The 22,931-nt window shown below is 40.1% G+C and overlaps 1 protein-coding gene across 5 annotated transcripts in view; it reads left to right on the top strand.

The window, feature by feature from the left end:
* Window positions 1-22,931, top strand: part of TOX (thymocyte selection associated high mobility group box) — a 309,096-nt gene that overhangs the window by 264,422 nt on the left and 21,743 nt on the right. For all 5 annotated transcript variants that reach the window (XM_042254239.2, XM_042254237.2, XM_004011695.6 and 2 more), the window contains 2 exons: window positions 1,399-1,629; window positions 13,568-13,648. In XM_042254239.2, coding sequence (XP_042110173.1) covers window positions 1,399-1,629; window positions 13,568-13,648 — 312 coding nt within the window. The remainder of the gene's footprint in view (window positions 1-1,398; window positions 1,630-13,567; window positions 13,649-22,931) is intronic.

The raw sequence follows: 22,931 nt of genomic DNA, 5'->3' as shown, positions 1-22,931 counted from the left end.
CTCAGTACTCATGTAGACTCATATAATTCTAGAACTAGAAAGAATTGCAGCCCAGACGTCTCATTCTATAGATGTTGATAAAGTGACATCACATATTAACTAGTTAATATCCAAGTTCAAATGCAGATGTCTAAAATACATTGTATTTTTTTCCCACTTGCATCACAATAACATAACAATTTAGATTATCCAAATATTCATACTCAAGGACAGTGGGAAGAAATGCAGTCTTTCCTTAAACTGAGTGTTAAAGCTGTGCTAGAAATGTCTAGATTTGAGAGTCTAGTTTCCAGAGATGCACTCTCCAATATGGTAACCACTAGCCACATTTAGCTATTTAAATTTAAAGCAATTAAAATTGTATAAAATTTAAAATTTTGTTTCTTATTCCTGCTGGCTGCATTTCGTATGCTCATTAGTTATGTGTCGCTAGTGGCAACTATATTGAATAGCACAGATTTTAGAACTTTACCCCCTTAGCAGAAAGTTCTGTTGGACAGCACTGAACTAGGGTCTCGATTATGCCATTCTAAGCCATGAACATTACTAAGATTTCCCAGCAGCATTCCACAGACTAAGTGCAACACCAGGAGCCACTCAACTTTATTCATTGGATATGTTGCCACTATCATTTAAAAATCATGATTAGGGGTATCCTTGGTGGCTCAGTGATGGAAAGTCTGCCTGCCGATGCAAGAGACACGGGTTCAACCCCTGGGCCAGGAGGATCCCACAGGCTTCAGAGCAGCTGAGCCGGTGGGCCACAACTCCTGAGCCTGTGCTCTGGGGCCTTCAGGAGCCACAACCACTGAGGCTCACACGCCCAAGAGCCCTTGCTTCCCACCAAAGAAGCCACCATAGTGAGAAGCCCTCACATCACAACTGGAGGGGGCCCCCACTCGCCACAGCTAGAGAAAAGCCCACAGTGGGAAAACCCAGCCTAGTCAAAAAAAATCGCAATTAGGAAGAAAAGGATAAACTCCCCAAAAGAAAACAGGTTGGATTGTTCATACAGTGGGGTTACTACAGGAGGAATCTCCTGCTGACTCTCACAGTGCTGCTCGTCATTCAGTTCCTGCAAGAGAAAAAGGAAAAGCTGAGAGAGTTAGGGTATAATATCTAACAGTACAATAGTATTACAAAGAGAATCAATAAGGTTGTGTTAAAGCTATGTAAATTAGGCTAGAAGAGATGAATATGAAAATTACATGAAATAAGTTTTACTTGAAAAACAGAAAAAACAAAACCAAGTGGCCCTTAGAGCCAGTGGCCCTCACTGATCTGTGTTTGTGTGATATGTATGGGTGAGTATACCTGCGTAAGTTTCAAGGAAGAGCAATATCATCTGCCCCTAAATTCGTTTAGTTCTTCTATAATTCAGATTTTGTTTTATTTCAGATCAATGGTGGAGAGAAACGACCTGCCTCTGACATGGGGAAAAAACCAAAAACCCCCAAAAAGAAGAAGAAGAAGGACCCTAATGAGCCACAGAAGCCAGTGTCTGCCTATGCGTTATTCTTCCGTGATACTCAGGCTGCCATCAAGGGCCAAAATCCAAATGCTACCTTTGGTGAAGTTTCTAAAATTGTGGCTTCCATGTGGGATGGTTTGGGTGAAGAGCAAAAACAGGTAAGAAAAGATACAAAATGGATGATTCAACATGATTTGAGAAAGTGTGTGCATCCTAAAGAAATGGCTTCTGAGGTTGTTGGGTGTGTGCTGGTGTGTGTGTGTGTGTGTAGTAGCTCCAGTCATGTCCGACTCTTTATGACCCTGCAGACTGTAGCCTGCCAGGCTCTTCTGTCCATGAGAGTCTCCAGACAAGAATACTGGAGTCAGTTGCCATTCCCTCCTCCAGGGGTATCTTCCTGACCCAGGGATCGAACCTATATCTCTTATGTCTCCAGCACTGGCAGGAAAGTTCTTTACCACTAGCACCACCTGGGAAGCCTGGTCATTGGGTGAATTCCTCGGATGCTAGAACTAAGGCTGAGAATGTGCCCCACCAGAACCAGACTTCAGGGGACTCTGACAAGGTTTTACATTCCTTTACTGCTGTTATAAATAGCATCTTAGTTCCTTTGTTTCAAAGTTTATATGCTGTAGTTACTTTTGGAAGGGCTTCTACATATCCAAGCCAGGATTACCTCATTCCTTAACGCTGCCAATGTGATCCTAGACAGAAAAAAAAAAAAAACACTAAAGGCATTTTGAGAACTGTCCACACCTCTCTTCAGCACTTAGTATTTACTCTTTTGTCATCAAAACTCTCTTTGCTCTTTGCTAAATGAACCTCGAATTTAAGGATCTCTACCCTTAGCCATTCCCTAAAGACCACTGGAGTATGTTATTCAATCCCTCTTGTACCATATTGCGAGGCTGTATTAAATGGGCCCAGATACCTGATTATTTTCTCCTCTTGTGGATTGCCATGGTGTGACTGAGGACCACACTGGTGGGGAGCAGGGGCGTGAGAGACACTTTGTATCTCAGCCACAGTGTAAGTCATCCAGAAGGTCTTAAGGAGGATGGGAATTGTGGAAAGAGTCTTATCCATCTCTTTGGGATTCCGTGGAATGTAGCCTGCCAGGCTCTTCTGTCCATGGAGTTCTCCAGGCAAGAATACTGGCGTGGGTAGCCATTTCCTTCTCCAGAGGCTTCCCAACCCAGGGATCAAACCCGGGCCTCCTACATTGTAGGCAAGTTCTCAGGCTGTCTGAGCCACCAGGGAAGCCCATGTATAGACAGAATCCACTTCAACAAAGAAGCAGTATTGATCCCAGATTTCTAGATTGCCAGGACTAGATTGCACCATCTAGAATTTCATTTTCATGAAGGAAAAATTAGACAAGCATTATTATTAAAGTTCAGTCACTGGATGTGGATGAAGTGGATGCAGCTTTAGATGCTACAGAATGCTGAAGTGCATTCATGATGGGTTAGTCCCATATTGGATTCTTAACAAAGACTTTTATCTCTCCTCCTCAGGTCCAGGGAAGTAAGTAAGAAAGAGAACATCTCAAACCTGCGTACATCTCTAAGAGCCTAAATATCGTAGTATCTGTCAGCATCTACAAAGTATATTGTGTTTGATATTTTAACAACAGTTTTACATGATTTATTTCGTTTGTTCAGCGCAGTATTCATAGATGCTGTTTTCTGAATTTTGCAGGTTATGAAATGGGGCCAGTTAAATTCAGTCACTCATCCATTCAACAAAGATTTATTGAGTGTTTACTGTGTGCCCCAGGCACTTTTCTAGACACTGGGAGGAGAGCAGAGAATAAGATAGAGTCCTATTCGTTGACTGATTTGTCTACTACACACCATGACTAGAACTTATCATTCAACCTACAGTTCTTTTCTAACCAGTTTATAAAAACAATTATAGCTGTAATGGTAAAACCAGCTGCTAACAGAACATTAGCTAAACCTACTCTTCCAATTCTCTCCAACCCCCCTTTACTATAAGTCAGAGCTGTCCTGTACAGTCTGAAATCTCTACACATTATATCCTTTTCAAGATTGCCACTCCCAGCTAAGGGCTTCATAGGGCCTGCTGCGTGGAGCTCTGCTACAAGAGTCATCTCTGAGGATGGAAACCATACCACGGAAATGTTCTCTGTGTGTGAGATTAAACTGAAGCCACTCAGTTGTGTCTGACTCTCTGCGATCCCATGGACTGTAGCCTACCAAGCTCCTCAGTCCATGGAATTTTCCAGGCAAGAGTACTGGAGTGGGTTGCCATTTCCTTCTCCAGGGGATGTTCCCAACCCAGGGATCGAACCCGGGTCTCCTGCACTGTAAAATACCCTCACAAATAGAGTGGTTGACATTGTATTTTGTGATTCCACTGAAAACCTAATACAGTTTTTTGAGACTTCAGAGCCGGTTTCTCTCCTAACTTGGATCAGTTTGCTGTCACAGTCCCAAAGCCAAAGTGTGGTTCCCCACTGATGTTGGAGACGCACGGTGGAATTCTACACAGGGGCTTATTCATGGATTGAGAAACTGAGTGCACCTCCACCAGGAACCCCAGCCCCACCCCTGTCCTGCTCTACCCATGGCCTGGGCACCAGGACATAACCTCTCTCCCTGCTCAGACAGCCCCTGTGTGTAGTCGTGGATAGGGCCCAGGCTTCAGTGCTATAAACTCTTGCTTTGTGAGATAGAATTTCCCAGAAGAGACATCCAGAAGGTGGTTGCCTTCCCTAGTGACTGTGATGGCAACTTGTGATCAGAGGACATTAGTGATCCCTTCTGCAACCCGGCAGTGAGCTGGGGATGCTGCTCAAAGGCTGACATGCGCTCCTTTGGTTTTATGTCAAGAAACTTCAGTCGCCAGCACTACCACCAATCTGACTCCTCTTGTCTGTTTTTCTAACCTTGGATATCTTTTCCTAATTACTTCCCTCATTTACTAGAGGAACTTAAATGAGGGAGGTCTACACAGCTCTTTCCTAGCCCACGATCAAATCCTTTACATTATCAATTCAAGGTCAGTGCCTGTTCTCATGTTTCTAGGGGAAAAGAATAATGTTCTTAGGATGAAAACTGAGTAGTTCCTCAAGGCAACAAATATAAAGCTTCAGGATTTCCCCACTAATTCTATTATAATACGGCCTTTTATTTTTATTATAGCAAGAGGGGAACACTGAGATAATATTCCACATTTTTGGTCTGACCAGGTAAGGTCTTTACAGACCCAAAGAATATGAAAGTCACTATTCTCCAGTGTCGTGATAAAAAGAGAAATGACTCCCATTCTCCCATTCTGCCTTTCAAACTCAGCTCTGAGCCTTTCCAATGGAAGTAGGATCACAATTATGACATAATACTTAAGGCTTTTTAATTGTATATTGTGATAGCAAAACACTTTCCTCTTTTTCTTTTGTTTCCAATTTTATAGGTAACTTGTAATGAGTCTTTCTTTGGGTTCTCTCTTAATAGAAATAGTTGGGGGGTTGACGAATGTGTTTTATAAATAAAAGATGAGATTATATAATAGCTGACCCTACTTGGCGGCTTCCCAGGTGGCCTTAATGGTAGAGAAACCACCTGCCAATGCAGGAGACCTGAGAGATGTGATGTCGATCCCTGGGTTGGGAAGCTCCCCTGGGGGAGAGAATGGGAACCCACTTCAGTATTCTTGCCTGGAGAGCCCTGTGGACAGAGGAGCCTTGCAGACCATCGTCCATGGCGTCGCAAAGAGCTGGACACAACTGAAGCAACTTAGCATAGCACAGACCCTGTTTAACTCACTGAGTATTGTAAAGCAATTCCATAATCAAAATGCAGTTGTTTAAAAAAATATTCTGAGATTACTTAGGGAGATATATTAATAGAAATAACTTTTTCTCTTATAGAGAAGTTAGTATTTTAACACTCAAGCACCATTACCAAAACAAGGTGCTGGGATCAGTTTGAGTCACTTGAGATAGTTTGTCCCCATGCCTTCTGTTCCTTTGACTTGACAGGGGTTCAGCATAGCTTATTCTTTCCTCTTAAAAGATGATCTGGCTTAATAAAGATAGTGAAACCACAGAGTATGTAAAAAAGGGTGGTTTTGACATATACGGGTGCAAGTCCACCCCAGGGACAAGCAGGGAGAGGGTTTAGTGAGTGAGAGCAGATGCCTCGCTTATAGAAGGGACATACTGCATCAGCTGGGCCTGCCGTGCTCCACGTGGCAGCCCCTCTCTGACAGTTTGCCGGAATTGCCCACAAAGCGCACATGCCCACCTAGAGTGCACGTTTTGGGCATCAAGAGAATTTCAGCAAAATATCCAAAAGTGTTATTATGGTGTATTACCACCTGTTCTTCCCCTTTATGTTGACTCATGGTGCCAACATAATATCTCTGTTTCAAACTTAATTTAATTGTATTTTACTCTCATTTAATATTCAAATTGGAGAGCACACATACTGCTATGTATTTTTAAAGGAATGTTGCTGGAGCCAGTTAGAGGCAGACCACTAAACTTCAAAATTTAGGACAAACGTGCATGTTGCAGAACAGCCCCCACGTGATGCTGCTGGCTTTGTGTAGGCAGCTGGTTCAAGGAGAAGGCTAGGATTTCATGCACCACCATTGTTCAGAAATCCCGTTGTCATAATAGCCCACAATTATGAACAGCTCCAAATATAAACACAAACTGGGGAAAATGGGCAAAATTATTGATGACTTATTAGGGGCTCAGAAAATTACAATATTTAAGGAAAAACAGCTATTAGTGAGATTACAATTGAATGTTTTCTTGCCAGCCAGAGGGAACAGGACTAATGGGGCTGCTGTGTATGTGTGTGTCACATGCTTCCTCTTTGTGGAGTCTAGGCGGGGCTAAGAAGCCACTGCAGATGGGCAGGTCTTTATTTTCAGAAGCCCCGGAAAGGAAGAAACTATATGTACTTTGATTTCTGTAAAGAATCTCTCAAAGAAGAGAAATCAGAAGGAAGCTAAAAGAAGTGATAAAAATCCTCCAGGAACACAAAACCTCCATTATGAGTTGTTCCTACCAAAGCCGCTGAACAAACTTCACATATCAGAGATCTCTCCATTTGAATACTTTCGAAGATGGGGCTGAATCTGGAAGGGAGGGAGCGGGATTGTGTTTGGGATTCCAGCAGAAGGTTTTAAATGCTAATGAATCCTACGACAGTGGAGAACCTGGTTCAGAGACATAGTAAGTCGTTTCCAAAAGGCACCAGCTAGAGAAAGGGAAATAAAACATAAGTGTGACGGTGATGTTGGTCTTTGCTACTTTTGTTTCATTGACTGGAACCTACAGAGAAAGAAAAATAATAACGTAACAAGATCATGCCCTTTATATGAGACTCCTTGGAGTTTGAGCAACCCTCAGCATCTTTGTTTATGAAGGTCCAGCTAAATTTCCTGTATTTCCCCATTATTCTGAATTCTGTGATTCTGGTCATCAAAGTCAAACCCCACTAAATTAAAGAGTCCCGTCCAGCTTTGAAGCAGAAGGGATCGGTCCAAAGAGCTATAAAGCATTCTTGGTTCCTTTTTAGCCACGGAAAGTCAGCTCCTAAGTGGGAAAGGAAAGTCACCTTAAATCAGAACCAGATGTAAATTACTAAATGAACCTTAAGTTCCTAATTGGAGACACAGTTGGGCTGTAATACATTTAGCAAATTACAAACAAAATGTTCTTGTTTACATTACATTAAATGGCTTTAAAGCTTCAGCCAAAGAGCTAAATAAACATGCTGTTAGGCTAAAAATGGAGTGGAAGGCCTGTTCAGGGTTTGGTGTATTCAGGAGAAACCACAGCCCACGGTGCCCAGAGAGCATATTTTTGTAAATGCTACCCTGTCATGGGAGAAGAGAGCAGGTTTACCTCGCTATCCAGAGCCTAATGAGCAGATATCACTTGCAGGGAAACTGTTTGAATATTGTAACATATGCCTTCTTTCAGGATGCATAATTCATATCCAAGGATATTAGCCATAGCAGTTCAGCTCAATAGCAGCACCTCATTATTTCATCCCTCAGTATTTATTCCTATGTTTGACGCCTCATGAAATTACTGTTAATGTGTTTATATAAGGGCAGGTCTGACACAAGTGGGAAGAATGTAATTTCCTGCTCATTCTTTCCTGCTGCTGTGTCCTCTTCCCCTGGTAGAAGTGGCAAGTGTAAATAGTTAATTTGCTTCAATTATGAGCCTGTCCTGCTAAATTAGAAGCAGCAGGGATATGAAGAGCCAGAATTGTACTTACGAGGCAGCTGACAAATCCTCTGAGCCCGTGGAATCAAATCATTTACTCCTCATTGGTGCTCAAATACCCACTACAGAAGCGCTGCCGGGGCCTTCCCCCACCCCCGCCCCATATCTTATGATAAAATTTGGATTTTATGTCAACAATACTTAAGGTTAACTAAAATCCTGTTTTACAATAGCATTCACACACGTGTTTATCTTGGCCAATTCCTTATAAACATTAGGCATTTTCTCCAGTTTTTTTAATGCTAGATGTAGAAGATATATAAAACAATTGTTCACTTAAAAACTGTAGAAGGTGAGGCAAGTTTATATTAATATTCATAAAAACTTGAAACAGCAGTTGGAAATATTATACCCAATGGTGAACATATTTCTAAATCACAGGCATATATACCTATAATTAATTGGTACATAAATGGGGTTGTGGCACACCTTCCTGGGTGTAAATACACAGAGTGCAAATGGAAATACTCCATGCTGATACACAGAGAGAGCAGACATTTCACTTAAATGGTTCCATGATGTCAGCAGAGAGAGAATTTGAACATAATACTCACTCAAGTCCATTGGCGGAGAAGGCAATGGCAACCCACTCCAGTACTCTTGCCTGGAAAATCCCATGGATGGAGGAACCTGGTAGGCTGCAGTCCATGGGGTCGCTAAGAGTCGGGCACAACTGAGCGACTTTACTTTCACTTTTCACTTTAATGCATTGGAGAAGGAAATGGCAACCCACTCCAGTGTTCTTGCCTGGAGAATCCCAGGGATGGTGGAGCCTGGTGGGATGCCGTCTTTGGGGTCGCACAGAGTTGGACACGACTGAAGCGACTTAGCAGCAGCAGCAGCGGCAAGTCCACTGGGCTTTGTGTATTATTGGTAAACATGTTTCAGGAGGGCAGGTTATCTCTTTGTATACCAAATCCTCTGTCCCCACTGATGCCCACCCTAATTTAGAACATGCAGTTTGGTGTTCTACCGTGAGTACCACACCCATGCTGACTCACAGAAGAGAAACCTGAGACCAGGGATTATACACTCTATCGCAGGCATTTCCCAAGCACCTGCTATGTGCCAGACTGCCCTGCTAAAAGGGCTGCCCTGTGGTTGGGGGTCTGAATGAGGCATCCAAGGGAGATCACATGTAACCAGGAGGGGCTGTTGCATAAACAGAGATAAATCTCAGATACCAGACCAGTTTGATTAGATACATGTATATATATGCCTCACACAAAAAATGCACACAATAGAAGCATATTTTAATACTTTTTTTGGTTTTGTAGCTTCTGTTCCTCACTCCATGCAGGAACATAACAGATACTCACTATATTGTTAAGTATAATTGAACAACATTACACTCTCTCATCCTCATTTAATAAACTGACAGATGTATTTTACAGCCTTATTTTCAGATGAAGAGCTTGCTTCTGATCCCGACCATTCCAGAAACAGGTTACCCCATTATTGTGCAGACAATGTGTTTGCATTTGATGGATCCCAAAAAGAATCGATAGCAAAATTTTTGTCATGTTGTATAATGTTTTCAGTTCTCTGAATACCACTTTATAAAGTTCTCTGACTTCTGGAATGCTTAAGAAAACGCTGAGCAAGTTACACAAATGGAAATTTAACTGCATTTAAGGACTAAGTTCTGTGTAAACACAGATGCACTTGCTCTAACTGTCCTAAATAATAATAGCATTCAAAGATGCTGCAAATGTTAATTTCTCAAGTACTGTATATTACAGGGAAATGAGATTAAATTATTATTTCTTACATAACCATGTTTCTAAGCATTTTCTATAAATATGAAATTATACTGGGGAAAAACTACATTTGAAGTTAACCAAAAAGAAAAGTGCCTTTAGTTTTGTAGTGTTTGAATAAAATCCAGAATTAGAAGAACTGTGTTTTTTCTTATTATTACTGCAAAGAGTTGAATAAACTACAACTAGAGATTAACTAGGGACCAGAGCCAAAAAGAAGGAAGGAAGAAGGAATTAAATGGTATTTATAAGGTTTTACTTTTCTATATAAGTTAGACGGATTGTTTGGGGAAGGAGCAGAAAGTGAGAAAAGCAAAATGACAGGTTGTATTAGAATGTTTTCTGTTTGAGTGCATCCGTAGTCACTGATACTGAATTGCTGATTTTAATTAGAGATTATTCGCTTATAAAAATGTGTATACATGCTAGAATGTAGTGCAACTTAAAAAATGATTCATAGAATCACTAGGTTACATGAACAGAATTTGGATTCTCTAGAACTGCCATTTGAGGTCTGTTTTAGTTTAGCCATTATATATGTTTTAACTTAACTGCTGAGATGCAATCCTTAGATAGGGTATGGTAGCTTTCTTAGAATAACAAACCACAGCAACTAACTAAGTTAGGACAGGATGAATTCAAAAGTGTTTGGATGAGCTGGGGAAAATGATAAATGATGTATTATGATTTTTAAATCCTCATCTGGCCAACTTTGCACTTTATTTCAAACAGCTGTGGCCCATTTGGAAGCCATTTTGTAGTTCAGCTGAGTACTAATATTTACCGTGTGAATCACATTTCTTTAAAATATTTGTCTTTCCCTGAGAGAGAGAGAGAGAGAGACCACTTCTTTCCCAAACTTAACTTTGATGTAAATCAGACCCATCCCCTAGGTTAGAAGGTTTGATCATTGCAGTGGACTGCTCATTGCAAATGCAGTCAGCGTCATCTTTGGTTTCTACAAGTGAAAGAGTTTTCTCCATCCATAAATAGAGCTTTGAAACGTTTTTGTGGAACTTTTTACTGATGATTTTTAATTATCTGTTCTAAAGGAAGAATTTCAGTATGTGGAATTCTTACATGTTTTTTATCATTCTCATATATTTGAGGCCCTTCTTCAGACATCTGCATCAAAGACAGGATTCAGAAAGCATCCTTGTACAATTTTAGAGGGTAGCATCACAAGGACATACAGGGTGAATAATATTTGAGCCATTAGCTAGTTCTCAAAGGTGGAGGTTCTAAATTACTGTAAGGGAAGCCACCTCAGATTTTAGTTCTGACCCAGGGTACCCCCCTTTAGACACAATTACAGAAACATACCTCCTGAAATCACCACCCTTTGAATCCTCCCTCTGAAGATCTGCAGCTGTTCAGGGAAGAGCAGACCCATCAAGCCGTGTAATGTGACGTGATGAGTTTCCTCTTTCCTAAAGTGGTATTTAGGCACGTGTAGGATGATCCCACATAGCCAGTCATCAATAGCCAATAGGGAGCCATCTGGAGGAAACAGGGTGCTCTGAATGCTAGTCAGGAATCCCATAACGACATCGATCTCCCCTGAATCCAGGGGGCATACATCCAGCCTGAAACACACCGAGTTGCCACCTTTCTCCCGTGGTTGTTAATAAACAAATTTCAGGAAAGTTAACACCTTGTGGGATGTTAACCACTGGGAGCCCCACTGTAGTAATGCTGCTGTTTCTTCGATAGAAACCGAGGGCAAGAAGGATGATAGATGTTACAGTCAGGCCATCTGAACACTGTCTTACCTGTGCTACTTAGAAAATGAGGCTTCAGGCAATGCTGTGGAAGCTAAATGAACCCTAGTTAGCTGTCCAAGGAGGTCACCTAGAGTAACATGAATAAAAAACATGATAGAAATGCTTCAAGTTTACAAAAGCGTACTACCATCGAAGATATTTTTGTTAAATATTTGCTTCAAAGTCCTGAATAGGATTTCTGTCTGTGTGGGAGAAAAACCCTCTTGAAACAGTTTTAAGGTATTAAAAGTAAATGTAAACGTTGTCAGTTTAAGGTCATTCATAATAAAAAGTATGTCTTGCGGAAGAGATTGGAGGGAGAACTACAAACAGAAATCTGTATTTGAAGAAAGAAATAAATCAATCAAAAAGCAAGAGAGCTCCATGTTTCTCATTCTGACTGAACCAAAGCATATGATATGCATGAATCATACTGTTCAAAGACTTTGCTGGAATTTAGTGTTTATTTGTTTTCATATATGGGTGTCTAAAAAAGAATCTGAATTTGACTTCTAATAATTAGCTCAGTAAATTAAGAATTTTCCTGTAATTGATTAATTGACTTCTTACTAAAAAGTTTCTTTTAAATTTCTTTAGTTCCATGTATTGTAAAGATGACACTAAAGATGATTGTGTGATACTATTGTATGAATTCATAATTGCCTTATTATAGTTGCCTTTATTATAATATACCAAAATGCCAAATATGAAAGACTAGGCTAAAGCGCTCCCTAAGGGAGAACAATGAGCACATTCATTTCATAGGGTCCTTTATAATTCTGTTGACAAGGTTACTCATTTGTTTACTTTAAGTAAAATGTTCTGCTTTAATTAAAATATTTATGAGTAGGTAATATTTCTCACACCTTAAATTTCACAGTCGGGGACAGGCCTCAGCAAACCACCTTCCACATCAGAAACCATAAATTGACTTCTGCTGCTGACTTTGGTAGATATTTGGTCTTTACACATAATTTATATTTAATACTTTGACTAATTCTAAGGCCACTTTCACACTGGCCTGTGTCTGGTTTTGAGCTCAGCATTACAAAGTAGTAGCCAAGCCTCATTCCTTGCTGTAAAATTCGAGATGTGGGAAATTTAAAATAGTCGTATCCATGAAAATGCATCCAATGGTGAAAAATATTTTGTTCTTTTGGGCTGATTTCAAAAGATTGACAAAAGCAGGCTCTAAAGCCTTGAAATAATTACCTTAATGATAGCAGACAAAGTATATTCACTTTGCTTATCTTTCATTTTTGACTCTAATAACTTTTTTTCTGTTAGCTTAGCTATGTGACCTTTAGCCTACCAGCAAGTTGTTTTTCAGTACTTTTGCTCAATTTAGGATGATTTTGCTTGTATTTGCAAGATGATTTCCTATGAAAAATGAAAAGCTGCTATAAATTGAAACTCAATTCAGAACATTTTTACCTTTTCACACTGAGGCATCCACACATCCATAACATGTGTTTTTTTGTGTTTTCTGGAAAGGGCCTGACCAGAGCAGGCTACACGTCACGGCACATGTGCAGTCCGCAGCCACTCAGGGTCCCCAGCCCACTCCCAAATGTGACTTCGACTGCCATCACTGATTGCTGAGTCTTTGAAAATAGAACTTCAAGGCACAAAACTTTAAATTAGTGATGAACCTGCAAACTCCATAACTGTTTCTTTGATTAGCATGTTGAACTTTATTGATCATCTTTGGAATCTGTCCTTGTTTTTGTATTTAGCAAAGAGATATATGTCAGGATTTGAGTGCACTACAGCATTATCTGCCCCTTATATAAGTACAAATGGCTTCTTTTCTCACATGTGATTCCCTGAGAACTTGCAGCCATAGTATCTTTCACAGATTCTTTACCAGCTGAGCTACGAGGGAAGCTCTGTATATGTCAGGATTTGAGTGCAGTATAACATTATCTACTCCTTATATAAGTATGAATGGCTTCTTTACTCACATGTGGTTCCCTGGGAACCTCCAGCCATAGTATCTTTCCAAACCAACTGCCTCCACTCTCAGACTAACCCAGGTATATCTCTTCATATGCTTTATGCAAAATGGGAAATTTTACCATTGTTAGTCTTTTTATTATCTAATCTCTTGCCATACTTCTTAAAAACTTGTTTCAGTAAGAAAACACTATCTTTGGGGAGCTACGTATTATTGTATTGTGTGTGTGTGTGTGTGTGTGTGTGTGCGTGTGAACACACACAATTATCATTCTGCATTGCACTTCTCTGGAAACAAAAGCAGATGCACTTTCTAATCTAAGACTCTCTGTTGTTGCAGGTCTATAAAAAGAAAACAGAGGCCGCGAAGAAGGAGTACCTGAAGCAACTAGCAGCATACAGAGCCAGCCTGGTGTCCAAGGTAACGTGCAACTGTGTGGTCTTGGGACGGGTTATGGCCATCTCGTCTCAGACCATGATGGTCATTTGAAAGCACAAAAGATTACTTCAGCGTTTCTGCACAATCTCCTTTGCTGAAAAAGTAAATCCTAAGCAAAGCTGTGTGTTACGGAAATATTTGTTCATACCTAGAGGACCAGAACAACCCTTGGGCCTTTAGTATAATGTTGCCTACCCGTGGATTACTTGTTTTGTGGGTTAGTTGCAGCACGTTCTTAATCCTGAGCCAACTTTCTGTTTCACCACATTCCACTCTTTAAATGTATTCCACCCCCAGCACCCCGACCCCATCCCATTGGTCTTTGCTGAGGAGATGGCAACTGTCTTTAATTGTAGCCTCATTACAACATGATTAGTATGTATGCCTGCCAAAATAAGCAAGCAGATGGGGGGAAGATGCATCATTTCATTTGAAAAAGAAAGCACCCCTTAGAAATATTTTATGCTTTGGAATATCTCAAATATGAACCCTTGCTATAATAAAAACTCAGTTAATGCTGTTTGGTATTGGGTTATTAAATCTATATTTCCCTGTATAGATTTCTCAGGGAGTAGTCTCAGTTGCTACTGAGGCTGAGGCTGTGAAGACTGGACACTGTGTCATCCTAAGTCCAGATGTAGCTGGTATTTGGCTCAGCATTGGGTGAGGCTCTGGATTTCAGTCCATTCACCCACGAAAAATACTTTCTATTATCCACAAATACCCAGTTCCCTCCAACAACTCTAAAGTAATTATGTAAGTTACTTTTCCTTGGGGAATATGTATACTGAATATATGATGTGCAGAAGAAAAAGGAGCACAAAATACGAATACATAAGAAATTTCATGGTCTCATGCAACCTGTTCCACTTCTAAAGTATGACATTGTGGGAAAACTGAATAATTTATTATTTAACCTTAAAATTCCTTCCTTGTCTGTATTATCTCACTATGGATCTCACACTTTCTGATTTTTCTAAATCCTTTCACAGCTATTTGTATTTTCTGCTGATACCATTACAAATTTCAGTATAATTAAAGAATTCATAGCATGTATATAAAATTACAGCAGAAAAACAAGGTGCAAAATACTATTTGTTGTTGTTTAGTTGTGTCTGACTCTTTGTGACCCCTTGAACTGCAGCACACCAGGCCTCCTGTCCTTCATTATCTCCCAAAGTTTGCTCAAACTCTTGCCCATTGAGTCACTTGATGCTATCTAATCATCCATTGTCCCTTCTCCACTTGCCCTCAGTCTTTCCCATCATTAGCGTCTTTTCCAGCGAGTCACCTCTTGCATCAGGTGGCCAAAGTATTGGAGCTTCAGCTTCAACATCAGTCCTTCTAATGAACATTTAGGGTTTGATTGGTCCAATACTACTAGGTTGGTATAAAAGTAATTGCAGTTTTGGACCTTGAATTTTAAATTATTATAACTAGGCTCAAACACATCTGTGTTAATCAAAATAGGAACCATTACCATCAACACATTTTTGCCAAAGAGAAATAAGTTTGTTTATTCCTGTAGCATAAAAGTGCATGTTGGGGATTCAGAAAACTCTTGGAATGCATTTTCCGCCTCCTGCTGGTTGTGGAAGTTGTTTTCCTGGCAAAAAGTTGTTGAGATGCCTGAAGAAATGGTAGTCATGAGAAGTCAGGGGAATAAGGCGGATGAGGCAAAACGTCATAGCCCAGTTTGTTCAATTTTTGAAGCATTGGTTGTGTGATGTGCAGTCGGGCATTGTCGTAGAGAAGGATTGGGTCCATTCTGTTAATCAATACTTGCTGCAGATGTTGCCATTTTCAGTGCATCTCATTGATTTGCTGAGCATACTTCTCAGATGTAATGATTTTGCCAGGATTCAGAAAGCTGTAATGATCAGACTGGCAAGAGACGACCAAACAGTGACCATAACCTTCTTTTGGTGTAAGTTTGATTTTGGGAAGTGCTTTGGAGCATCTTCTCTGTCCAGCACTGAGTTGGTCATCACCAGCTGTCATATAAAATCCACTTTTTATTGCACATCACAATCCAATGGAGAAATTGTTCATTGTTTTTGCATAGAATAAGAGAAGATTTCACTTCAAACCTATTTTTTTGCCTTGCGGTCAGCTCATGAGGCACCCACTTATTGAGCTTTTTTACCTGTCCAGTTTGTTTCAAATGCCAAATGACGATACAGTGGTTGACACTGAGTTCTTCAGCAACTTCTCGTGTAGTTGTAACAGGATCAGCTTCAATGATCCTCTCAACTGATTGTTGTCAACTTCCAGTGGCAGGCCACTGTGGTGTTCATCTTCAAGACTCTCCTGTCCTTTGCAAAACTTCTTAAACCACCACTGCACTGTATGTTCATTAGCAGTTCCTGGGTAAAATGTGTTGTTGGTGTTGCTAGTTGTCTCTGCTTGACAACCCATTTTGAACTCAAATAAAAAAAAAACACTTCAATTTGCCTTTTGTCTAACATCATTTCTATAATCTAGAATAAATATAAAACAAACAGAAACTAATAACTCATTAGCAAAAACATCAAGTGAGAAATGTGTATTCAAATAATGTATAACATAACCACATTTATTTAAGAATATATTCCAATATCAAATAGCAAATTTCAAAACCTCAGTTACTTTTGCACCATCCTCATAAATCCATCCAATAGTTGGGTTATATAGTCACTTGGTATCATGCAGATTAATATACCTAAGAAGTAAGTTCAGTTCAGTTCAGTCACTCAGTTGTGTCCAACTCTATGCGACCCCATGAACCGCTGCACGCCAGGCCTCCCTGTCCATCACCAACTCCTGAAGTTCACCCAAACCCATGTCCGTTCAGTCAGTGATGCCATCCAACCATCTCATCGTCTGTCAGTCCCTTCTGCTCCTGCCTCAATCTTTCCTAGCATCAGGGTCTTTTCAAATGAGTCAGCACTTTGCATCAGGTGGCCAAAGTATTGGAGTTTCAGCTTCAACATCAGTCCTTCCAATGAACACCCAGGACTGATGTCGTTTAGGATAGACTGGTTGGATTTCCCTGCTGTCCAAGGGACTCTCAGGAGTCTTCTTCAACACCATAGTTCAAAAGCATCAATTCTTTGGCACTCAAGATTTCTTTATAGTCCAACTCTCACATCCATACATGACTACTGGAAAAACCATAGCCTTGACTAGACTGACTTTTGTTGGCAAAGTAATGTCTCTGCTTTTTAATCTGCTGTCTAGGTTGGTCATAACTTTCCTTCCAAGCAGCAAGCGTCTTTTAATTTCATGGCTGCAATCACCATCTGCAGTGATTTTGGAACCCAGAAAAATAAATTCAGCCTCTGTTTCCATTGTTTCCCCATCTATTTGCCATGAAGTGATGGGACTGGATGCCATGATCTTAGTTTTCTGAATGTTGAGTTTTAAGCCAACATTTTCACTCTCCTCTTTCACTTTCATCAAGAGGTTCTTTGGTTCTTTTTCACTTTCTGCCATAAGGGTGGTGTCATCTGCATATCTGAGGTTATTGATATTTCTCCTGGCAATCTTGATTCCAGCTTGTGCTTCTTCCAGCCCAGAGTTTCTCATGATGTACTCTGCATAGAAGTTAAGTAAGCAGGGTGACAATATGCAGCCTTGACATACTCCTTTTCCTATCTGGAACCAGTCTGTTGTTCCATGTCCTGTTCTAACTATTGCTTCCTGACCTGCATACAGGTTTCTCAAGAGGTGGGTCAGGTGGTCTGGTATTCCCATCTCTTTCAGAATTTTCCACAGTTTATTGTGATCCACACAGTCAAAGGCTTTGACATAGTCAATAAAGCAGAAATAGATGTTTTTCTGGAACTCTCTTGCTTTTTCCATGATCCAGCGGATGTTGGCAATTTGATCTCTGGTTCCTCTGCCTTTCCTAAAAGCAGCTTGAACATCTGGAAGTTCACAGTTCACGTATTGGTGAAGCCTGGCTTGAAAAATTTTGAGCATTACTTTACTAGCGTGTGAGATGAGTGCAATTGTGTGGTCGTTTGAGCATTCTTTGGCATTGCCTGTCTTATGTAAGAGACATGTGAATTCTTCTAGTTTCATCCAAGGTAAGTTTCTTCTTGAGCATTTTAAAGAGAAGTTTTAGTCAGGACATTTTACATACAAGAAAATCAATACATAAAGTCTTGGTCCCAATACAAAACACTCTGGTTAATATTATGCAGATTGCCAGAATGCTATAGTACTGACTAAGCCTTTACTTTCAAAACAAGAGTTCTCAGATTTGCTCTTAGCTGCAACTTTTCTTGCTATTCATTCTCGGAGTTGCAACCCTCAGTACATGGCAATTTGTATAAATGCAGTGAATTGCCATTTCTACATTTAAAAAACCAAGCACTTTCTTTATAGCTTACTCTGACGTTTTTCTTCTGTTTGGCAGCAGGAATTTTGCTGGAGCTGGTGAATGTCTATTTATGTACAACTATCTATTGTATCAATATGTATACAGATTGAAGAAAAGTTATAAACACCCTCTCCAGGTTAGAAAAATGGCCGTCTGGTGTTGGATATGAATGGGCTATTTGCAGTATAACCTTGCATGCACTCACAGAAAATTTTCCGGCCTATCCACTGATTGCATGCAGAAACTTATGTAAAAACCTATTGCTTTTCCATTTAAAATTATCACAAGGAAAATAACAGCCATTCATATTTACATATATATTTTCCTATGTTATTTTTAATAAGTTATAAATTATTTCTCTATTTTGAAAGAGCTAAAGATCCACATGCACAGTCATAAAATGCTACATGATAATAACAGTCATAATTCCAGGTAACTACAGTGTGCCAGCCAAGCTCTATCTTTCCCATTCATTCATTCATGCAATCATTTGGTAAATTTCCTTGGGCACATAGTCTGTGCCAAGCACTGGGCCAGGCTTAGATGACACCTGGACCCAGGAAAATGGGCAGGTGCATCCCCCGCATTTAGCTTTCTTTTGTTCAGGGAGATCACTAGTGAGAATAGAAGTTCATAAGTGACCGAGGTCTTTGTGAATCAAAGCCTACTGGGAAATAAAGGAAGGCATCTACCTGAATGGTCTACTGAGCCCTCTGAAGATGCGACACTGGAGCTGAGACAAGGGACAACAGGAGCTCACAAGACACAGAGGGCTCAGGACAGCTGGCCAGACAGTGCAGCACAGGCAGGCTCAAGGGACAAAAATACCTCCTCAGACTAGGGAAGTCGGTGAGGCTGGAGCTGAGTAAACAGGGGAGGGTAGTTTGAGATGAAGCTGGGCTGGGAAGATGGTTAGTGGCCAAGTCACACAGGCCCTGCAGGTCAGTGAAAGGAGCTGGGTTTCATACTCTTGTACCAAGGGGCATCACTGAGTGGATTCCAGTAAGGGATGGCTTGATTGGATTTATATTTTAAAAGATAACATGGCATCCCTTCTATGTGGAATCTAAAAAGAAATGAGCTTACAAAACAGAAAGAGACTCATAGACTCAGAGAACAAATTTATAGTTGCCAGGGGAGGGATAGAGGGAAGGGATAGTTAAGGAGTTTGGGATCAATATGTATACAGTGCTACATTTAAAATGTATAGCCAGCAAGGGCCTACTGCACAGGGAACTCTACTCAATGTTATATGGCAGCCTGGATGGAAGGGAAGTTTCGGGGAGATTGGATGCATGTATATGTATGGTTGAATCCCTTTGCTGTCCACCTGAAACAATCACATCATTGTTACCCAACTATATACCCTAATACAAAATAAAAAGTTAAAGGAAAAAAAAGATAACTTTATGTGAATGACTTCCCTCACTTCCCATATCTTATTCCTCAAAGTAGGCCTGATTACTAACATTTCACAAAAGAGGAAAAGTATAACATAGGTAGCAACTGGCACTTGGCCTGCCTCCATCAGTCCTCATGCTGGGCCGTTCTGTTCCCAAGTCCTGACTGTGCACCTCACCTGCTTCCCTGAAACATGCCCTGCCCAACAAGCCAGGTGTAACACCTACATTCTCTCTTCTCAGCTCACATAAAGCACAGTCTATGTACAATATTGTGTTAGCTTCAGGTGTGTAGCAAAGTGATTCAATTATGTATATTTCTCAGGTTATTTTCTATTATTGTTGTTGTTCAATCACTCAATTGTGTCTGACTCTCTGCGAACCCCATGGACTGTACCCTACCAGAATCCTCTGTTCCTGTGATTCTCTAGGCAAAAATACTGGAGTGGGTTGCCATTTCCTTCTCCAGGAGATCTGCCCAACCCAGGGATTGAACCCACATCTCTTGCATTGGCAGGCAGATTCTTTACCACTTAGCCACCAGGGAAACCCATTATAGGTTATTGCAAGATATTAAATATAGTTCCACTTTATATAGCAAATCCCTGCTGCTTATCTATTTAATGTATAGTAGTTTGTATCTATCATTCTCACACTTGTAATTTATACCCTTAACCCCCACTCCTTTTCCCCTTTCCCCAAAGTTTGTTTGCTAGGTTTGTGAGTCTATTTGTTTTGTATATAGAACCATTTCATTTTTTTAGATTCCACTTATAAGTGATATCGTACAATATTTGTCTTTTTCTGATGTATTTCACTTAGTGTGATACTTTCTAGGTCCATCCATGTTACTGCAAATGGCAATCTTTCATTCTTTTTGTAGCTGAGTATCATTCCAAATAATGTTGCTGTGAACATTGGGGTATGTGTCTCTTTTTTCATTAGAGTTTTCATCTTTTCCAAATATATGCCCAGGAGTGGGATTGCTGGATCATATGGTGGCTCTATTTTTAGTTTTTAAGGAACTTTCGCATTGTTTCCCATAGTGACTGCACCAATTTACATTCCCACAAACAGGTTAGGAGGGTTCCCTTCTCTCCACACACTCTCCAGACTTTATTATCTGTAGACTTTTGGATAATGGCCATTCTGACTTATGTGAGATGATACTTCATTGTGGTCTTGATTTGCATCTCTATAATAATTAGCCATGTTGAGCATCTTTTCATGTGTCTGTTGGCCATCTATATGTCTTCTTTGGTTTTTTTTTTAATTTATTTATTTTAGTTGGAGGCTAATTACTTTACAATATTGTAGTGGTTTTTGCCATACATTGATATGAATCAGCCATGGGTTTACATGTGTTCCCTATCCTGAACCCCCCTCCCACCACCCTCCCCATCCCATCCCTCAGGGTCATCCCAGTGCACCAACCCTGAGCACCCTGTCTCATGCATCAAACCTAGACCAGCGATCTGTTTCATATATGATAATATACATGTTTCTATGCTATCCTCTCAGATCATCCCACCCTTGCCTTCTCCCACAGAGTCCAAAAGACTATTCTATACATCTGTGTCTCTTTTGCTGTCTCACATACAGGATTATTGTTACCATCTTTATAAATTCCATATATATGTTAGTATACTGTATTGGTGTTTTTCTTTCTGGCTTACTTCACTCTGTATAATAGGCTCCAGTTTCATCCACTTCATTAGAACCGATTCAAATGTATTCTTTTTAATGGCTGAGTAATACTCCATTGTGTATATGTACCACAACTTCCTTATCCATTCATCTGCTGATGGACATCTAGGTTGCTTCCATGTCCTGGCTATAATAAACAGTGCTGTGATGAACATTGGGGTACATGTGTCTCTTTCAATTCTGGTTTCCTTGGTGTGTATGCCCAGCAGTGGGGTTGCTGGGTCATACGGCAGTTCTATTTCCAGTTTTTTAAGGAATCTCCACACTGTTCTCCATAGTGGCTGAATTAGTTTGCATTCCCACCAACAGTGTAAGAGGATTCCCTTTTTTCCACACCCTCTCCAGCATTTATTGTTTGTAGATTTTTGGATAGCAACTATTCTGACTGGTGTGACATGGTACCTCATTGTGGTTTTGATTTGCATTTCTCTGATAATGAGTGATGTTGAGCATCTTTTCATGTGTTTGTTAGCCATCTGTATGTCTTCTTTGGAGAAATGTCTGGTTCTTTGGCCCATTTTTTGATTGGGTTGTTTATTTTTCTGGAATTGAGCTTCAGGAGTTGCTTGTATATTTTTGAAATTAATTCTTTGTCAGTTGCTTCATTTGCTATTATTTTTTCCCATTCTGAAGGCTGTCTTTTCACTTTGCTTATAGTTTCCTTCACTGTGCAAAAGCTTGTAAATCTAAAGGTCCCATTTGTTTATTTTTGCTTTTATTTCCATTACTCTGGGAGGTGGGTCATAGAGGGTCCTGCTGCGGTTTATGTCAGAGAGTGTTTTGCCTATGTTTTCCTCTAGGAAAAAGTTTCTGGTCTTACATTTATATCTTTAATCCATTTTGCATTTATTTTTGTGTATGGTGTTAGAAAGTGTTCTAGTTTCATTCTTTTACAAGTGGTTGACCAGCTTTCCCAGCACCACTTGTTAAAGAGATTGTCTTTTCTCCATTGTATACTCTTGCCTCCTTAGTCGAAGATAAGGTGTCCATAGTTGTGTGGATTTATCTCTGGGCTTTCTATTTTGTTTCATTGATCTATATTTCTGTCTTTGTGCCAGTACCATACTGTCTTGATGACTGTACCTTTGTAGTAGAGCCTGAAGTCAGGCAGGTTGATTCCTCCTGTTCCACTCTTCTTTCTCAAGATTGCTTTGGCTGTTCGAGGTTTCTTGTATTTCCATACAAATTGTGAAATTATTTGTTCTAGTTCTGTGAAAATTACCATTGATAGCTTGATACGGATTGCATTGAATCTATAGATTGCTTTGGGTAGTATACTCATTTTCACTATATTGATTCTTCCAATCCATGAACATGGTATATTTCTCCATCTATTTGTGTCCTCTTTGATTTCTTTCATCAGTGTTTTGTATGTCTTCTTTGGAGAAATATCTATTTAGATTTTTGCCCATTTTTTGATTGGATTGTTTGGGTTTTTGATATTGAGTTGTATGAGCTGTTTGTTTATTTTAGACATTAACCTCTTATCAGTTTCATCATTTGCAAAAATTATCTCCCACTCTATAGATTGTCTTTTTGGTTGTTGGTTGTTTCCTATGGTCCCTTTGTCAGTGAAATACTGTATTAGCCAAAACTCAGTGTCCATTTTCCTAAAATGTTGAGGCAAATTTGATTTCAGTTCAGTTCAGTTCAGTTGCTCAGTCATGTCTGACTCTTTGCGACCCCATGGACTGCAGCACGCCAGGCCTCCCATTGACTCGGTGGTGCCATGCAACCATCTTATCCTCTGTTGTCCCCTTCTCCTCCTGCCTTCAATCTTTCCCAGCATTGG

Source organism: Ovis aries, chromosome 9, assembly GCF_016772045.2.
Source record: "Ovis aries strain OAR_USU_Benz2616 breed Rambouillet chromosome 9, ARS-UI_Ramb_v3.0, whole genome shotgun sequence".
Classification (NCBI taxonomy): domain Eukaryota; kingdom Metazoa; phylum Chordata; class Mammalia; order Artiodactyla; family Bovidae; genus Ovis; species Ovis aries.
The sequence above is the reverse complement of the archived record's forward strand: the minus strand, read 5'-3'. Positions and strand labels throughout refer to the sequence as shown.